Consider the following 18,138-nt stretch of genomic DNA (forward strand, 5'->3'; position numbering starts at 1 on the left):
AAAGTCCTGGCGATTGACTTCCCAAAACTTAGCCATTGAATACCCTATGGAGTAGTTCTTCTCTGATACACTTGGTGTCACTATGAGTTGGGGTTGACTCGACAGCAGCTGGTATAATGAAATCCCACACATTTAGTGGCATAGAGCAACACCTCTTGTTATCTTGAAGTTTCTGTGGTCAGGGGTCCTGGTGAGGCTGAGCTGGACACTCTGCTCACGGTTCCTCCCACCCTCGGCACACTCCAAGGCCAGCGCATGCTCTCAGGGGCTGCAGTCAAGATGCCAGCTGTGCTGCTTTATACGGGTCCCTGCAGGGGCGGGGGTGAGGGGCAAGGGGAACGAGGCCCTGCTCTCATGCCTGGGTCGGCTGGGGGGGCTCGCATGGCCCAGCAGCCCTTCTTTGAGGCAGCTTAGCTCCTCCAGGCCACTAAGATGGGTCTTGTTTCCTGGGACCCCATCACATCACAGGTCCGGCCCACCTTCAGGAGGTGGGAATCTTGGGGGCAGCTTAGAGGCTAGCTCCTCCAGGCCACTAGATGGGTCTTGTTTCCTGGGATCCCATCACATCACAGGTCCGGCCCACCTTCAGGGGGTGGGAATCTTGGGGACCCCCTAGGAGTCCTGGCCGGCCACATTGGCCCTGACTCACCCCTTGCCTGCTCCCTAGGCCGTGGCGCTTCCTGGGAGCTGCTGTGTCTACCCTGGAGACTCTTGAGGTGGGAGGGAACTAGGGACCAATGGTCTCTGGGGGAGATCAGGGAATAGTTCCTGGGAGTTGGGGGCTGGCACTAGGCCCTTGGGGTGGACAGGGTTGTCTGGGCAGCAAGTGGGGGCCAAAGAGGGGGCACAGGGGACACTGTGCAAGGGCCCCAGGGGTGTTTGGCCCCGAGAAGACCACAAGCAGGGCCAGGGCTCCCCCTACCAGGAGCAGGCCCAGTGAGAGGGGGGAGACCTCGGGGGAATAGGGCTCTGGAGATCAGCCTGCAAAGATGCAGGTAAGGGCAGAATGATGGACCTCTGGTCAGGGGGTACCCAAGAGCGCTGTCATGGATTGAATTGTGTTCCCCAAAAGTATGTGTATCAGTTTGGCTAGGTCATGATTCCCAGTATTGTGTGATTGTCTACCATTTTGTCATCTGATGTGGTTTTCCTACGTATTGTATATCCTATCACTATGATGTTAATGAGATGGCTTAGCGGCAATTATGTTGATGAGATCTACAAGATTAGATCATGTCTTAAGCCAATCTCTTTTGAGATATAAAAGTGAGAAGCGAGCAGAGAGACATGGGGACCTCATACCACCAAGAATGAATGAAGAGCAGGAGTGCGCATCCTTTGGACCCGGGGTCCCTGTGCTGAAAATCTCCTAGACCAGGGGAAGATTGATGACAAACACCTTCCTCCAAAGCCGACAGAGAAAGCCTACCCCTGGAGCTGATGCCGATTGGACTTCTAGCCCCCTAAACTGTGAAAGAATAAACTTTGTTGAAGCCATTCACTTGTGGTATGTTATAGCAGCACTAGAAGACTAAGACAAGCATGGAGGCAGGTTTTGGTGGTTGGCACATGGTGTCCAGGGGCAGCTGGACACACAGGGCTGGTGCCGGAGGACATGCCCAGCCTAGATGAGCTCAACAAACCCTGCAGTGGTAAACCAGGATTCACAGGCCCAACACCTGGGCAGAAGGAACCCATGTCAGCCCTACTGGTTGCAGCAGTGTTCTAGAACACACTCCCATGTCTCCCCATGAATGCAAGCTGTGTGTGGGGTTGGACATGCCCTGGGGACGGGGGGTGCATTTGGGCAAGATCACCTTGCGGGGAAGCCGAGCTCTGCCATACGAGGGACCATTTCCATTCTTCCGAGCCTCAGGAAACAGGACCCCACCCCACCGAGCAGGGAGGGCTGTGTGGGCCCCCCTGACGGGGCTTGGGGACTGTGGCGCTTGCAGACTCACTGGACTTGCTCGCAAAAAATCACTGGCAGAGGCCTCTTGGCTTTACATCAATATTTAATTTTTAACTTTAATGTGCAAATAAATAGAAAAGGAAATGTACATTCAAAACAGCTGCAAAGGAAGTATAAGCCCCAGGACGGAAAGTGTCCAGGAGGAGCAGACGCCCCTCGAAGCATGCAGGGTTGGGTGCCCCACCCCCACCCGCCCAGTCCTCTCAGCTCTGTAGGAGACAGACGGACAGACAGAAGGGGAGGCACAGCAGGGGCACAGCTGGTCCAGAATTCTGGCAATAAACTCCCTTCTGATAAAACCAGAGTGCTCACAAAGTGCCTGATTACACTGGAAAACAGGGTCGACGAGACCCCGGGGGAGAACACACTGGCCTCAGAACCACCCGGGCCTCTAGTCAAAGGCATCACAAGTTCCACAGGAAACTTCTAGAAATATGTCTCTGCTTTGCAAAACCACAAAATTTGGCACAGCTCTGCTGCGGGAGGTCGAGGGCTGGGGAGCCGACTCCAGCATGATGGTGCGAGACGTTCACAAGGAGCTGGTGGCAACTCCATTGCTTGGCGTTCTTGGCACTGAGATTTGGACGTCTGCACAAGTGTCGCTGGGGCCCTTCAGATCCACACCCTCACAGGGGGAGAACAATGAGCCCACGGGAGCAGCTGGGCGCCCCGTCCTCAGAGGGTGAGGGCTTCAGGAAGCAGATGCCAAGACGGGCAGAGAGAGTCACCAGGAGCTTTCACTTCCAAGACACGGCAAGGCTGGGCTGCCACGGAAGCCATGCTGCCTGGAGAGCATGAAGGAATAAATACATGTGTGCTTGTACATGTCTTTGTAGAAGATCCACTTTAAGTACACCACGGGGCAGGGATGCTGGCGGAGCCCCTGGTCTGGTTTCTCTCCCACGGAGGGTGGAATCTTCTGGAAGTTTGGACTGCTGGGCACAGCAGGCCAGCTGCTGGGAGTCTGCGTAGCTGCTCTCCCCCGTATCTTGGCGTGTGATTGGAGACTCTTGTCGCTCAGAGTCTGAAGACCCCGCATGGTGACCTGCTTAGCCCCGCAGTCGCTCCGGTGTCTCATCCTCAAAGGGCAGTCAACCCCAGCTTTCCCGGGATAGAGCCGCTCCGGGTGCTCAGGTGCAAGCAGGTCGGTTTGGCACAGGCCAGGCCCCAGGTCAGGGCAAGTCACTGTGGAGACACCTGTGTGGTGTGTCCCAGGGGGACGTCAGGGCGAGGCAGGGCGCCGGCTGTACTGCACGCGGTAGCGAGTCACGGGGAGCCCGTGCACACGCACTGTTTCGCACAGTGTCTTGCATGGCACCAGGTCCTCATCCTCCTCACCCATCAGCCAGTCCTGCACCAGGCTGGCTGCCTCCACCGGCACGTGGTCCTCCAGCCAGCGCCCGTGCCATGCCTCGAAATGCTGGTGGTGCCGCAGCAGCACCAGGGGCTGCACCTGTGGGGGAAGGGTGGGGGTCAGGGCAGCCAGGCACCCCAACCTGTGGGCAGGATCCCAGGGACCTGAGTGGGGAGGGTGGACAAATGTGGCAGGACCCTGAGACCCCAGGATGCAGGCAGGGGCAGGGAAGGCTGGATCCCAGGGGTCCCCAGGGGTCGGAGCACCTGCTTGGCGCGGCCGAGGGCACCACGGCGGTACATGTAGTCCTCCGAGTTGACGATGAACATCATCTTGTGGGTGCTGAGCCGGAAGCGGCAGTCCACGCTGCAGGCGCTCTCCACGCCCACCAGCCGCTTCCATGCGCCCTTGGCCTCACCACGCAGTGCCCGAACCTGCGCACACTGCCACCGCCGGAACTTCCTGAGGTTCCTGCAAAAGGGACATGGCTCAAGAGGTGGTGCCGGGCACCTGCCCGTGTGCTTGCCCACAGGAGGCGCTGGGTGGCCCACGGGGAGTGAGACTGGAGCCCACAGGTGAGGGGGTCTCTTGGCCACAACATACTGAAAAATGTCCAACCCCAGGAGTGGGGGAAGACACAAACCAAAGCCACAACCCCCAGCCTGCTGGTCCAGGCAGGACCACACCAGTACACCAGTGCCCCTACCGTTTGGTTCCTCCCCACACACCCAACTGTCCCATTCCTGTGTGCCCCTGCTGTGGGCATACCCTCCCGCCCAGCCCCATCCAGGCCGCTGCCCCACCCACCTCTACTCTGCAGGAAATTGGGCCCAGCCTTCCTCCCTCTCAGAAACCCGGGTGGCATGGTGGTTAAGACCTACGGCTGCTAACCAAAAGGTCAGCAATTCGAATCCACCAGGTGCTCCTTGGAAACCCCAGGAGGCAGTTCTACCCTGTCCTGCAGGGTCGCTGTGCATCAGAGCAACTCGACAGCAACAGGTTCTTCTTCCCTCAGCACCCTTCTGCACTGTGACCCCCTCACCCCCACCCGTCTCAGGCACCACCCTCTCCTCGCTCATGCGAGGGGTCAGCCCCCTAGACACCCCCAGTCGTCTCCCCCAGCACCCAGACCCCATGGATCTAGGTCCCAAGTCCACCTTCTTAGCCTGGCCACAGACGCTCCAAGACCCGCCGGCCCTGCACCTCTGGTCTGATTGCTCTACTTGCTGTAGCTTCTCCTCCAAGCCTCTGAAGCCTTGGGCTGAGCCCCCATTCCCTGGGCGCCCCGGCCCCCTTACCACCCAGGGATCACCAGGGTGGGCGGGTCCTCTCACCTTTGCAGGAACACCGGCTTCAGCAGGAAGCCCTCACTCGGTGAGCTGGCAGTGCCCTCCGTGCCCACATACTGCTCCACGTAGCTTGACAGGTGCTGCGGGGTGAGGGGGGGGGGCCGGGCACCATAACTCCCCACGCCCAGGCACGGCCCCTCTGTGGACACCATCCTCCACCCTCTGGGACCTCCCCATGGAACGTTCACCCTGAGGGTGTGGTGTGACAGGGACGTTTCGGGGGACCTTACTGACCTGTACCTCCACAGGGTCATCTGTCTGGGCCTCCTCGGTGTCCAGGAGCTCGATGGTCATGATCACCTGCCCTTTGCGCTGGAGGAACATCACCTGTGGACAAGGTCACATGAACTGCCTGAAGCCCCCAGAACAACCCAGTACGACGGACTGTGCCCCCAGGCCTCCTCACAGCCCCACATGTAGCTGAAGCCACCATCCCAGCGACAGGGAGACCAGGGGCTAGGCACAGGGTACGTGTGGTGTTGACACTTACCAGGTGGATTTGACTCTGGCCCTGTGCTTGGGCCCTTCCTTGCCCTCTGACCCCTGCTCCCCTTGCCTTGCCCACCTTGAAGCAGTTCTCATCAGCCATGCACCGCTCTGCCCTCCACTGGTAGCTGGTCTCACGAGAAGCACGGACACATCGCGAGGACAGGTTCCCACCAGCAGCCCCGCGCTTCTTCTCATTCAGGTAGAGCTCCACCACCTTCAGACACACATCATCGCTCACCAGGTGGTGCAGCTGGCAGGGGAGAAAGGCAGTGAGGGTGAGTGCCCGCCAAGCTAGCAGGGAAGCCCACCACCCCATCTCTTGTGGGAATGGGAGACCCTGCCCTACCCAGAGGGGAGGGCGGCAAAAGCCAGAAACATCACAACGAACAGGTCTGACGTGGGAATGAAGGCCAGGAGCCCAATCGAGCTGCACAGGGTGACCTTGCACTGTGTGCAACCTGACCCAAAACCCCACCTGATACCTGACCCAACCCAACCCAACCCAACCCACCTCAACTGTTTACTCCAACCCTAATCATCTAACCCAACCCCACCCAACCTGACCCCAACCCCAACCGTCAACCCAACCCAACTCGATCCCAACTCCAACTGTCCAATCCAACCCCAACCAATCCAACCCAATCCCAACCCAACCCCACCCAACCCCAATCCAACTGGACCCCAACCCTAACCCAACCCAACTTAACCCCATTCCAACCTGACCCCAATTCCAACCCACCACAATTAATCCAACCCAACCCCACCCAAACCTGACCCCAACCCAACAATAATCCAACTCAATTCCACCCAATCCCATCCGAACCCCAAATCTGACCCAACCCAAACCTACCAACCCCACCCTGACTCAACCCCACCCTGACCTTTCCCCAACCCCAACGTGATCCCCACTCCAACCCAACAAAGCGTGTCTGTGCGTGTGGGAAGCACAAAACCAAGCAGAAATGATGCGCCAGACTGGGAACAGTAACCCTCAAGTGGTGCCATTACAAGTGCTTATCTTCCCTTCCTGTTCAGCTACAAATGTGCCTTAATCCTATCTTTATCTTTCTGTTTATAAAGAAGTGAGCACGGACACAGCAGAGCCAGGTCAGGCTGAGCTGCTGGCCTTGGACAAATTAGTACAAACTCGCGACTCAGCACTCCCCAGACGATGGCACCCACACAAACCCCGACCCTCTCGGGGCCATCTCAGAGCTGTGGGCTTTCTAGGGACATGTGCCAGGCTGAATGCCCAGACCAAGGGGTCCAGCTTGAGCCCGAGGTTCCAGAACACAAGCCCTGCTTCTGACAGGTTCTTGCAATCAGAAGACACAGACCCCCACTGTCAACCAGAAACAGGCAGACAAACCAGCAAAAGGAACAGAGGCTGGGACAGGCCCTTCACAGTGGGGACGCCTGGGGCTCAACAGGGCTCAGCCTCGTGAGCTGCTGGGGGTGTGCCACGTGGGCTGCACTGTGACCTGCCCATTCCTCACTACCTACCCAGCTGTCATGGATTATGTCCCCCAAAAAATGTGTCTATCACTTTGGCTGGACCATGATTCCCAGTATTGGGCGGTTGTCCTCCATTTTGTGATTGTAATTTTATGTTAAAGAGGATTAGGGTGGGATTGTAACACCCTCACTAAGGTCACATCCCTGATCCAATATAAAGGAGTTTCCCTAGGGTGTAGCCTGCACCACCTTTTATCTTACAAGAGATAAAAGGAAAAGGAAGCAAGCAGAGAATTGGGGACCTCATACCACCAAGAAAGCAGTGCCAGGAGCAGAGCAAGTCCTTTGGACCCGGGGTCCCTGCGCGGAGAAGCTCCTAGTCCAGGGTAAGATTGATGAGAAGGCTGACAGAGAGAGAGAAAGCCTTCCCCTGGAGCTGACGCCCTGCATTTGGACTTCTAGCCTACTAGACTGCGAGAAAATAAACTTCTCTTTGTTAAAGCCATTTACTTGTGGTATTTCTGTTATAGCAGCACTTGATGACTAAGACACCAGTCTACACGTCCCAGCACGCCCCTGCCATGAGGGTGTGCACCTGGGAGACAGCAAGCCTCTCCGAGGCCAGACCGATGGGCCCCGAGCCACACCCCCAGCACAGCACCTGAGGTGTGCAGACCCACAGCTCTCCAGACACTCCTCGTGTCTCTGTGACCAACATCATCTTGTAACTACTCAGCTGTGCTGAATCTGTGATTCCCCCCGAAGAAGAGGATTAAGATGTTTGATAAATTATCAAGTACCCTCAAGAAAGGTTTGTTAACAGGGACTCAAACAGATACCTTACACCAATGTTCACAGCAGCCTTATTCACAATAGCCAAAAGGTGCAGACAACCCAAGTGTCCATCCAAAGATGATGGATAAACACAGTGTGGTCCATCCACACAATGGAACATTACTCAGCCATGAAAAGGAATGAAGCCCTGATACATGCTACAATGTGGATGAACCATGAAGACATTATGTTGAGCAAAAGAAACCAGAAAAAAAAAAACGCGTACTGTATGATTCTACTTCTGTGAAACATCTAGAAGAGCCAAGTGTATATACAGAGACCAAAGATTACCAAGGGCTGGTAGGAGGGAGGAGGAGATGGGGAATCATTGCTTAAGGGGCACTGAGTTTCTGTTTGGGGTGACGGAAAACTTTTAGAAATGGGTAGTGGTGATGGTTGTACAACATGTAATTAACATCACTGAAATGCATGTGAAAAAAGTTAAAATGGCAAATGTTTTGTTATAATTTACACAATTAAAAAAAAAAAGGAATGAAGCACTGATACAGGCTACGATATGGATGAACCTCAAAAATACCATGCTGAGTGAAAAAAGTCAGATATAAGCAGTCACATGGTGTCTGATTCCATTTACATGAAATGTCCAGAACAGGCAAATCCACAGAGACAGGAAGTGGATTAGTGGTTACCTGGGGCTGTGACAAGGGGATGGGAGTGACGCTAATGGGTCTCATTTTTGGGGGTGATAAGAATGTTCTGGAACTAGACAGAAGTGGTGGTTGCACAACTTGCTAAATGGACTAAATGCCATTAAACTGCTCACTTTAGAATAGTTAATTTTATGTTATTGGAAAAAAAAAAAAACCCTGTTTCCATCGAGTCAATTCTGATTCCTAGTGACCCTACAGAACAGAGTAGAACTGCCCCACAGGGCTTCCAAGGAGTGGCTGGCTGGTGGATTTGAACTGCCAACCTTTTGGTTAGCAGCCGAGCTCTTAACCACTGTGCCACCAAGGCCAACCTTTAGGTTTGTAAACAAAAAACCAAACCCATTGCCGATGAGTCAATTCTGACTCATAGCGACCCTACAGGACAGAGGAGAACTGCCTCACAGGGTTTCCAAGGAGTGGCTGGTAGATTCAAACTGCTGACCTTTTGGTTAGCAGCCTGAGCTCTTAACCACTGTGCCAGCCGGGCTCCATATTATATGAGTTTTCACCTCTGTCAAAAAAAAGAGCGACAGAGAGAGAAGGTTGGGGGCCCGTGGTCCCAGCCATGCCACTCACCTGCCGTGCGATGTTCTGCACCAGCTTGTCCATGGTGAAGCCGATGTAGGCGTGGATGGTGAACATCTCACGCAAGGTGTCCTCGTACTGCGTGGGGTCGATGTTCCCTTCCAGGAGGCTCCGCACCATGTCCAGGAAGGCTGGGTAGTATTCCTCCAGCTCCACCTCACCTAGGGGAGGACAGCTGCTGCCCTTCATTGGTGTCGGGCCCCTAGGAAAGCCCGGACCTCCAACATAAGCCACATCCTGTGGGCCTGCTCAGAGCAACTGGGCCTGAGATAACCTGTCAAGCCCGCGGTCTTGCAGCCACCCTGCCCAGATAGCTGGAATCTCCGTGAGCAGCAGTAGCCCCGTCCACCCTGCTCCCTCCACCAGAGCTCAGCCACGCAACACAGGCCTTGCTCATGGCAGTGGTGACATGCTCAACCCTGGGACATAAGTACCCAGGCCACACCTGCTCAGGTAGAAATGGTGACATAACCAACACCTGGGACACAAGTGCCCAGGGCCGCGCCCGCCCAGGGGAGGCAGAAGATGTGGACACAGCATGCACTTGGCCCACGGTAGTGCCTGACGCCAAGTCCCTGGTCTGACCCTGCACTACAGCTGGAAGGGGCCACTGCTGGGGGCTGGGGGTGAGGGGTGCGGGGGAGGCAGATGCACTTTCCTCTCTGAGCTGCTTCTGCAACCTCCTGGGCATTTGTAATGACCTCAGGGGGAAAGTTAGAAAAACCTGCAGCAGGACGGTTCCGATGTAAGCCATGAAGCTAAACAGGATGCCCCGGCGACCCACAGGCCACACCCTGCCCCAGCCATCCGTCTGGCCAGCTGTCCATCTTTGGCCCCCAGGCCCTGGTCCCCTGGCTTACTGGGCTGCTTCAGCCGCAGCTCCATGGCAGGGTCGCCGCCCCGCTCGCGCCGGCCCTCACACAGCAGCTGCTCACGCTCCTTCTCGGCCCGGTACTCTAGCAGCTGCTTCTGTGCCTGGCGGTAGAGCTTGAGCAGCCGTGCACACAGGGTCTGATGCAGGCGCAGGAAGAAGTACCAGTTGTTGTTGGCAAAGAAGAGACTGTAGACGTCGTCCAGGGGTGCAGGCTGTGGCCCAGCTGCCAGGCCGTCCCCGGGGGGCCCCTTCTCCTCCGGGGGGCCACCAGGCGCCCCGGGCCGCTTATGCTCACCGGGCTCCGTGCCTGGGCCCCGGGCACCCTCACGGTCCTCATCAGCCGACTCCTCAGAGGCGCCAGGGTCCAGCGGCTGCGAAAAGAAGAGGCTGGGCACAAACTGGTGCAGCAGCTGCTGGATGGTGGCCTGGTCCTCCTTCTGGATGGCTGGCTGCCGCGCCACATAGTAGCTGACCAGGGCCGCAGCATCCTCCAGGATCTGCCGGTCTTCATAGAGGAAGATGAGGTGGGGCTCACTGGCGGGGGCACTGCGTCCCTCTGAGTGCTGCTCCTGGTGCTGGGGGGCAGAGGGATGGGGGCGTGAAGCAGGCAGAAAGCCAGTGGCCGGGAGGACCCCTGAGCACAGAACTGCCGCAGGTCTGATGCCACCTCATGATGGCCACCTACACAGACCTCTACCCACAGAAACAGAGAGACAGGGACAGAGAGAGAAATGAAAACAGATAGAAAGCAAGCTAGCAAGAGAGCACGTGCCGCTCACTGACTGTGGGGAGAGTTGCTATGGCCCTCCTGGGTGTTGGCTCTGGGCTGGGAACCACATCCCTGCCCCGTCCCCCAGCCCTGCAGGAGCAATGCTACCTGCCCACACCCAGGCAGCTCAGGAAGTGGAGGCCCACCTCGTCGTAGACGCTCTCGATCTCATTGAGCAGACTCTTGGAGCGCAGGGCTTTGGTGTCATTCTGCTTGAAGTTCACAGCCTGGTGGTCGAGCGACTTGAGGTAGGCCTTCTCGTACTGCTCCCGCCATACCTTGTTGAAACCACGCTGCGCCTCCCGCCACTCCTCCTCCTTGGCTTTCAGCCTATGGGGCGGCGGGGGCCAGGGCTCAGCGGGGGCCACACCTGTCCTCCTGCACACCCTCATTGTCAACAGCACCCACCCCCCATAACCACTGTAGTACTCGACGGTTTCTCTACTATCGTCGCCTCCTGGCCCAGCGTTGACCCATCTGTGGACCAGGTGCTAACAGGCCACTTGCCAACCGAAAACCATGTTTGCCTCGTTAGAGCCAGCCCTTAACCGACACCTGCTCCCCAGCAAGAAAAGGGCCCCAGGGTGTATGATTAAATAAAAACAACTATGGAGTGGAGAGAAAAACCGTGGCTACCCATCCAACAGAGTATCATCCAGCCATTAAAAGATCAAGCTATCAAGTCACAAAAAGATGTAGAGGAACCGTAAATGCATGTTGCTGGGTGAGGTTAGTCTGATAAACCTACATGCTCTATGGCTCCAACTACAGAATGTCCTGGAAATGGCAAAACGAGAGACACTGAAAAGATCAGTGGTTGCCAGGGGTTCAGGGTGAGGGAGAAGGGATGAACAGGTGGAGCCAATGATGTTTTTAGGGCAGTGAAACTATCTTGTATGACAACGTAGCACTGGACACGTGACACTACGTATTTGTCAAAACCCGCAGGGCTAGAAAACATCAGGAGTGAACTCTAATGTAAACTATGAACGTGACTAAATAATAACGTGTCAAGATTGGATCAGCAATTGTAACAAATGTACCACAGAAACTCAAGATGTCAGTAACAGAGAAAACAGTGTGTAGGGGGAAGAGGCGGGCATATGGGAACTCTTTGTACTTTCTGCACAATTTTTCTATAAACCTGAAACTGCTCTAAAAAACTAAATCTACTAAAAAAAAAAAAAAAAAAAAGCAAGCAAGCTGTGGTACAGAACAATTCCCGCTGCACTGGAGAATAACGATCTGCCTATGTTTACGTGTGATCATGCAAAGAGGGAAGGTTCTAGAAGGGCATGAACAGCTGTTAAAGGGTCCCCCCCTCCAAGAAGTGAACTTGGGAGGTAAGGGGCCAGGGCCCACAGGCAATCCACCTCTTGAGGACAACGGGCACAGCAGTGGCAGGGTTCTTCTTGAGGCTCTCGATGATCTCAGGGGCCTTGTCGCCATAGATGCGGTAGATGGCACGCCGCTGGATGACCTCAGAGGCTCCACCCAGGCAGTCGTCCAGACGGAACTTGTCCTGGTCCTCAGGGGCCATGCGCAACAGCTTCTTCTGCACGCTCTCCAACACGCGGATCGTGGCCAGGTTTGTCTCCAGGACGACGTCCAGCTGTTGGCAGGAAGGTGGGGAGGGTAAACCATGCAGGGGCGTGGGGCCCTGGGACAGGAAGGAACCCCACAGCTTTGAGAGGGACACCTCATGGGCCCACAGGGGCACCCAGAGTGGGTACAGGATGGGTTCTACAGTTGAGGGGGGGCAGACCCTGGCCGTGGCACCACGCTGGAGGATGGGCAGAGATACACTCAGATTCTCAGGCCCCCAGACAGTGACACGGACGGTGTTAACCGCCGGGCAAGCACCCAGCACAGCAAGGCACCATCAGAGGAGGATGGTCCTCAACCTGACCCTCCTCTGTGCATTCAAAGCACTGCCATGCACAGGCGTGGACAGGAACTTTCTAGCAACACACATAGTAGCCTGGGAGGGTCCCCAGGGCACTGTGCTGAGGTGGAATGCCAGTCCCCACAGCCACACACTGTGTGATCCCTTTTATGGAACTGTCCTTGAAAGGACAGAGATGTGGAGACGGAGGAGAGATTAGCAGTTGCCCCGGGCTGGGGGGAATGAGTATAAAAGGGCAGCAGGAGTCATCCTCATAGAGCTGGAACTGCTCAGTGCCCTGACTGTGGTGGTGGGCATGGACCTCCCCATGCAATAAACCTGCACAGAACCACACACACACACACATACACACTCACTCACATACACACTCATACATGAACAAATGTATTCACACGCATGCACACACACCCCACACACTCACACATACACACGGGTGTGCATACACACTCACATACACCCACTCACACACACCACTCTCATACACTCACACAACTCTCACATACACAACAGACCACACATACACACTCACCTACACATAAAAACACACATGCACACACTCTCTCATATCCACATACACAAATGTGTACAATGAAAACTGGGGGAATCTAAATCACATCAGCGGATTGTAGCAACATTGGGATCCTGGAGTTTTGCCAGACGTTCCCATGGGGGAAACTGGGTGAGAGGTGCTAGTATCTCTCTGGGTTACTTTTTACAGCTGTGTGGGAATCTAGAATGACCTCAGTAAATATTTCAGTTACAAAAAGATGCCGACAGATGAATGAAAAGAACAAGCACACCACGTGGCCAGCCCAGGGGGCAGCCTGGACGGGCACAAGTGAGCCACTCTCAGGAGCTGCCCCAGGGGGAAGGTGCCAAAATCCCATTTCTCAGGAGACTGGGGAGGCGTGGCGGTTCTGGAGGGAGTCAGGAAGACACTCAGTGGGGAGGATGAGGAACGGGGAAACTGAGGCGGTGGATGAGCGTGCCCTTATGTGGACACACGCACCCAGGAGAGGTCCCAGCCTACCCGCTGCCCCTGCAGCCCCCCAGCTGCCTCACACCAGCACCCGTACCTCAAAGCGCTCATCCTCACAGCGGTGCAGCTGTTCCTCGTAGGGAGTCTTCTTGGAGCTGACGAAGGTGGAGTCCTCGGACCAGGAGGGGAAGGAGACCCAGGTGTCATTCAGCACCTGTGCCAGGGGAGACGCCATGAGCAGCCCACAGACCTCAGCTGCCAAAACCATCTACCGTCTTTTCCAGTGTAGGAGACACCAAGACAAGCCAAGAGCATCCTGATTCTCCGGGAAACTACTTTATCATATGACAGTAAAATTAGTTTTAACGTTACTGTGGCCAAGTGAGCACGTTTAGTATTTCAGAGGTCGGCAGACTTTCTCTGTAAAAGGCCAGATAATGAGTATTTTAGGCTTTAGGGGCCCGACAGGCTCTGTCTCAACTATTCAACTCTGCCCTTATAGCTGGAAAGTAGCCATGGACAATAGATAAGTGGGTGTGGCTGTGTGCCAACACAGCTTTATTTATAAAAGCAGGCAGCCACCGGCATTTGGGGCTTGGGCTGCAGTCTGCGAACCCCTGGAGCACATCCTGAACGCAGCAGGCACTCTTGAATTCTGCAAATGCAGTCGAACCAGTTGTCGGTGAATTGGCCCAACTCCTGGTGACCCTGTGCACAACAGAACAAAATGCTTCCCAGTCCTGTGTTACCCCATGAGCAGCTGTGAACAGGACCACTGACTACCATAGAGTTTTCTGTGGCTGACTTTTGGAAGTTGACCGCCAGGCCTTTCTTCCCCGTTTGTCTTAGTCTGGAAGCTCTGCTGAAACCTGTTCAGCATCATAGCAACACACAAGCCTCCACTGACCAATGGGTGGCTGCACATGAGGTACACTGGCCGGGAATCGAACCAGGTCTCCCACATGTAAGGTGAATCCACCACTGAACCACCACTGCCCTGACATAGTCTGTCTGTTGTTAGGCGCTGTCGAATTGATTTCGGCCCACAGCGACCCTTTGTGTTACAGAACAGAACTGCTCCACAGTTTTCTAGGCTATAATCTTTAAGGGAGCAGATCATCAGGCCTTTCTCCTGTAGAGCCACCGGGTGGGTTCGAACCACCAAACTTTTGGTTAGTAGCTGAGCATTTAGCCAATGTGCCACCAGGGCTCCCTCATGGTCCATCTACTAACCCTGAAAAACCTGTCATGGGTGAAGCTAAGCAGGCACACACCAAGGGCAGTGAGCGCTGGACAGAGCGGAGCTCTGACAGAAATAAATCCCATTGTAAAATGCTGTGTGCTCTCAGCTCACCGAGATGACCAGCAGGGAGAGAGCTGCCATCTCTGCCCAGGTGGTTTGCCTGCCACATTCCACCCACACACAAAAGCTAGCAGGCTGTGTGCCTGGCACGCAGTCTCCTGTCCCAGGCACAGGGCAATGGACACAGGGGCCTTTTTCTTTGTAGGTGGAGAGGGATGTAATATACGAGCCAACTTCACTCCCAAGGGGCATTTTGGACTGTGGCTAGCGCAAATGGACCATGGCAGAAGTGTTCCCCTTCCCCGGGAGCACTCTTTCCTTGTAGCGGGGCGTACTGCCACCCCCGTCGCCAGCACTCCCCCCTGGAGATGACCATCTCCCCCCGGGAGCACTACCTCCTTGCAGATGGCCGTCCTCCCGCTGCACTTGGGCTGCTGGTAGGTCTTGGGCAGCGCCCGGTAACTGGACCCAATGCGCTTACAGGATGCGTAGTCGATCTCTCGGCTGATCCCATCCCCGGACCGGTCACTCAAGGGCGGGGCAAATGACAGCTCCTTCACTCCCAGGAAGGACTTGAACTGGGCAAAGAGTTCTGGAAACTTCCTTCAAAGACAATGATCAGCAGTAAGTCAGCACCTCAGGGCCTCTGAGAGCGAGACCTCAGAGTGGCTTCTGGGTCACTAGTGGTCAGAATTCAGTGTCAGGGAACAGGGCCCCACTCCCATGTTCCTGGTCAGGCCCCTTCCTGCGCTCTTGTGCCTGTCACTCGCAGGAAGGCCTTGAAACATGCCACAAGGGCAAGCTAACCCAGCAGAAGCCAGGGCTCCGGAGGGGTCTGGGGTCAGCCAGTGATCTTCCTGGACTGGAAGGGGTCAGGCATGATGCCAGGGGTCAGCAAACTGTGACCCAGGGGCCAAGCCTAGCCCTTGTGTAAATAAAGTTTTATTGGCACAAAGCCACACCCATCTGTGTACATATCGCCTACGCCCGCTTTCACGTGACTTTCACGTGATGAGGCAGAGTTGAGTAGTCACAACAAAGACCATATGGCCCCCAAAACCTAGGATGTTTACTATCTGGCCCCTTGCTGCTCCTGCTCTACAGTCTCCCCAGCCTCACAAGGGAGCCACCATCCTGGAAACCCCTTGTAGACAAACTCTCATGAATCAGAAGTGTAACTACTATGAATGCCCACAGGGAAACCTTAATGCATTTGACCCTGGAGTAACCTGGATTTTGGGTTAAATAATGTCAAGCCCTTTGGAAGAAGGTGCAGTTCCTCTGACAGTCATGCAGCTGTCCTGCTGTGACCCAGCAAGGCACCTCCCTCAACCACTCTGTCCCTCTGCGATATAGCCACCCTGTGCCCCACCCTGGAGGACCCTGCACCCGCTCTGTGCAAAAGGGACAAAAGTCACAACAATGCAAGCGGAGGATGCCTGTGAGTGTCCTGGGACAAATGCAGACCATGGCTCCTCTGGGGGCACTCGAGCCAACAGGCCCCATTTCAGCATAATGTCAGCTGGTGGCAGTGCTCTGGCCACCGCAATCAGCTGCCGATGGGGTAGGCACACCAGGTAGAAGCTCGCAAATGCAAGAGAGGTCCATGGAGGTGACCACTGCTAAACCAGGGGCATCATCTCAGAAGAGCCAGGAGGGGCCTCCTCACGGCTGGACCCTGCCCCAACCCTTTCCCCCAATCCTCTCGCTTCCCATCTGCTCAACGCCTCTCAGGGAATGTTCCTCCCCTCTTCCTTAGGAGTCCCTGGGTGGTGCAAACGGTTTAGTGCCCGGCTGCTAACCGAAAGGCTGGAGGCTTGAGTCCACCCAGAAGTGCCTCGGAAGACAGGCCTGGCTACTCTACTTCCTAAAGGTCAGTCTTGAAAACCCTGTGGAGCACAGTTCTACTCACTGTCTGCTATGGGGAAAAATTCTTATGGCATCTATCTTTCCTGTTTGCTAGCCTGTCTCTGTGCCTAGGCTGCTCCTTCTATCACTCAGAAATGAGTGGGTTTAGGATCTACCACTCTACATTACTAAGACCTCGCTAACATAACAAAGAAAACTCTATCCCCAAATATGATTATATCCTCAGATACAGGAGTTAGAATTCCAACATATATTTTGGGGGATACAATTTAACCTGTAACACTATCATATCATTTCTTATGCCTGACTGCACGTCAATCTACAACTATCTTAATACAAATTTCAATTAAAAAAACAAAGCCAACAGCTAATCTCTTCAAAAACTAAACTCCAGCACCAACAGGAAGGGGGCAGGCTCACAATGGCGGGCCGCGAGGGTCCGGGGGTTGCTCACCCCAGGAACGGGCTGACCAGCTGCAGGAGCTCAGAACCAGACACGAGCTCCTGGTTGAAGAGCGCAATGCAGCGGAGGAAGTTCTCATAGACCTCTTGGCTCTTCAGTACCCGGCGTACCTGCAGGGAGAGCACGTCAGACAGTCCCACCCTGCCTGGTCCCCACAGGGCTCAGGCGTCACTCGGCATGTGTGGCCCCACCACCCGTCTGCTATCAGAGGGTCCTGTCCTGCCCCCATGACACTCAGATGTCACTGAGCTTGAGGGTCCCCACCACCCACCCACCGTCAACGTGACCAGCTGTGATCTGCGGACTCAGGCTGCGTGCGTGTGGCAGGGGGGGTGGTCTGTAAGGTGTGCACACCAGCCGTCTCCCCTGCCCCCCGCCCCCTGCACAGCTTGGGTGTCTGTCACCTGGTGTGCACATCCCTACCACCAGCCTGAGCTCTACATGACCAGCTGTGGTCTGTGGGCAACTACTGTGTGTGCTGTCTGTCCTGACCACTCACCCTGGGCACCATCCCCACTTCAGAAGAGGGAGGGGGGCGAAGCTCTGCACGCCTCGAGGGCAGACGTGTTCCCCACCCTGCCCTGGTTCACACTGCCCTTCCCACCTGCTCCGCTGTCTCCGTCCACCGTGCACATCCCCCCTCCCCAGACCGCCTCTGGAGCTCCCACCCACTGTGCTGCACCCGTACCTCACGTAGCTGCTGTGTGGCCAGTCTGAGCCGGGCCTGGGTGGGCGTGGCCCCAGGGAGCGCGAGCGCAGCTGGCAGATCAAACCACCCCCAAGGTGGACACCAGGGCCATGCCCCCTCACCTTGTCGAAGAAGGAGAACTCTTGCAGGGTCCCGTACTTGCCCACGGTGGCGATAGACAGGTCCTTGGTCCCACGGAGCTTCATCTTCTTCTGCAGAGACAATCTGAGTGTTAATGTTCTGCTTCCCTGGGCGCCCTCCACCCACCTCTGATCCAGTAACAAGGACAGCAACCTGGGCTCTCCCGGCAGAACAAGGACCAGGTACGCAGCAGGCAGGGCCTGCACGGTGATCCTTACTTTGAAGACTGGGACACCCCATGACTGCGTGGTGCCCCCTCCACTGTGAAGTGCAGGGACCCCCCGACGACTGCATGGTGCCCTCCCACTGTGAAGGGCAGGGACCCCCCATGACTGTATGGTGTCCTCCGACTGTGAAGGGCTGGGACCCCTCACTTTGAAGACTGGGACTCCCATGACTGCATGGTGACCTCGCCACTGTGAAGGTCAAGGACCCCC

The 18,138-nt window shown here is 55.7% G+C and overlaps 1 protein-coding gene across 1 annotated transcript in view; it reads right to left on the minus strand.

Annotated features, from left to right (window-relative positions):
- Positions 1–1,957: 1,957 nt before the first annotated feature.
- SIN3B (SIN3 transcription regulator family member B) overlaps positions 1,958–18,138 on the minus strand; it is a 37,968-nt gene continuing 21,787 nt past the window's right edge. The window contains exons 7-19 of the mRNA XM_004384419.2: positions 17,683–17,772; positions 16,864–16,982; positions 14,936–15,143; positions 13,335–13,451; positions 11,726–11,964; positions 10,499–10,682; positions 9,570–10,158; positions 8,701–8,870; positions 5,241–5,414; positions 4,910–5,002; positions 4,661–4,755; positions 3,593–3,797; positions 1,958–3,425 (exon numbers count right to left, since the gene is read on the minus strand). Of these exons, the coding sequence (XP_004384476.1) occupies positions 3,195–3,425; positions 3,593–3,797; positions 4,661–4,755; positions 4,910–5,002; positions 5,241–5,414; positions 8,701–8,870; positions 9,570–10,158; positions 10,499–10,682; positions 11,726–11,964; positions 13,335–13,451; positions 14,936–15,143; positions 16,864–16,982; positions 17,683–17,772 (2,514 nt within the window). The 3' untranslated portion in view covers positions 1,958–3,194. The remainder of the gene's footprint in view (positions 3,426–3,592; positions 3,798–4,660; positions 4,756–4,909; positions 5,003–5,240; positions 5,415–8,700; positions 8,871–9,569; positions 10,159–10,498; positions 10,683–11,725; positions 11,965–13,334; positions 13,452–14,935; positions 15,144–16,863; positions 16,983–17,682; positions 17,773–18,138) is intronic.

This window comes from Trichechus manatus, unplaced genomic scaffold, assembly GCF_000243295.1.
Source record: "Trichechus manatus latirostris isolate Lorelei unplaced genomic scaffold, TriManLat1.0 scaffold00122, whole genome shotgun sequence".
Taxonomy (NCBI): Eukaryota; Metazoa; Chordata; class Mammalia; order Sirenia; family Trichechidae; genus Trichechus; species Trichechus manatus.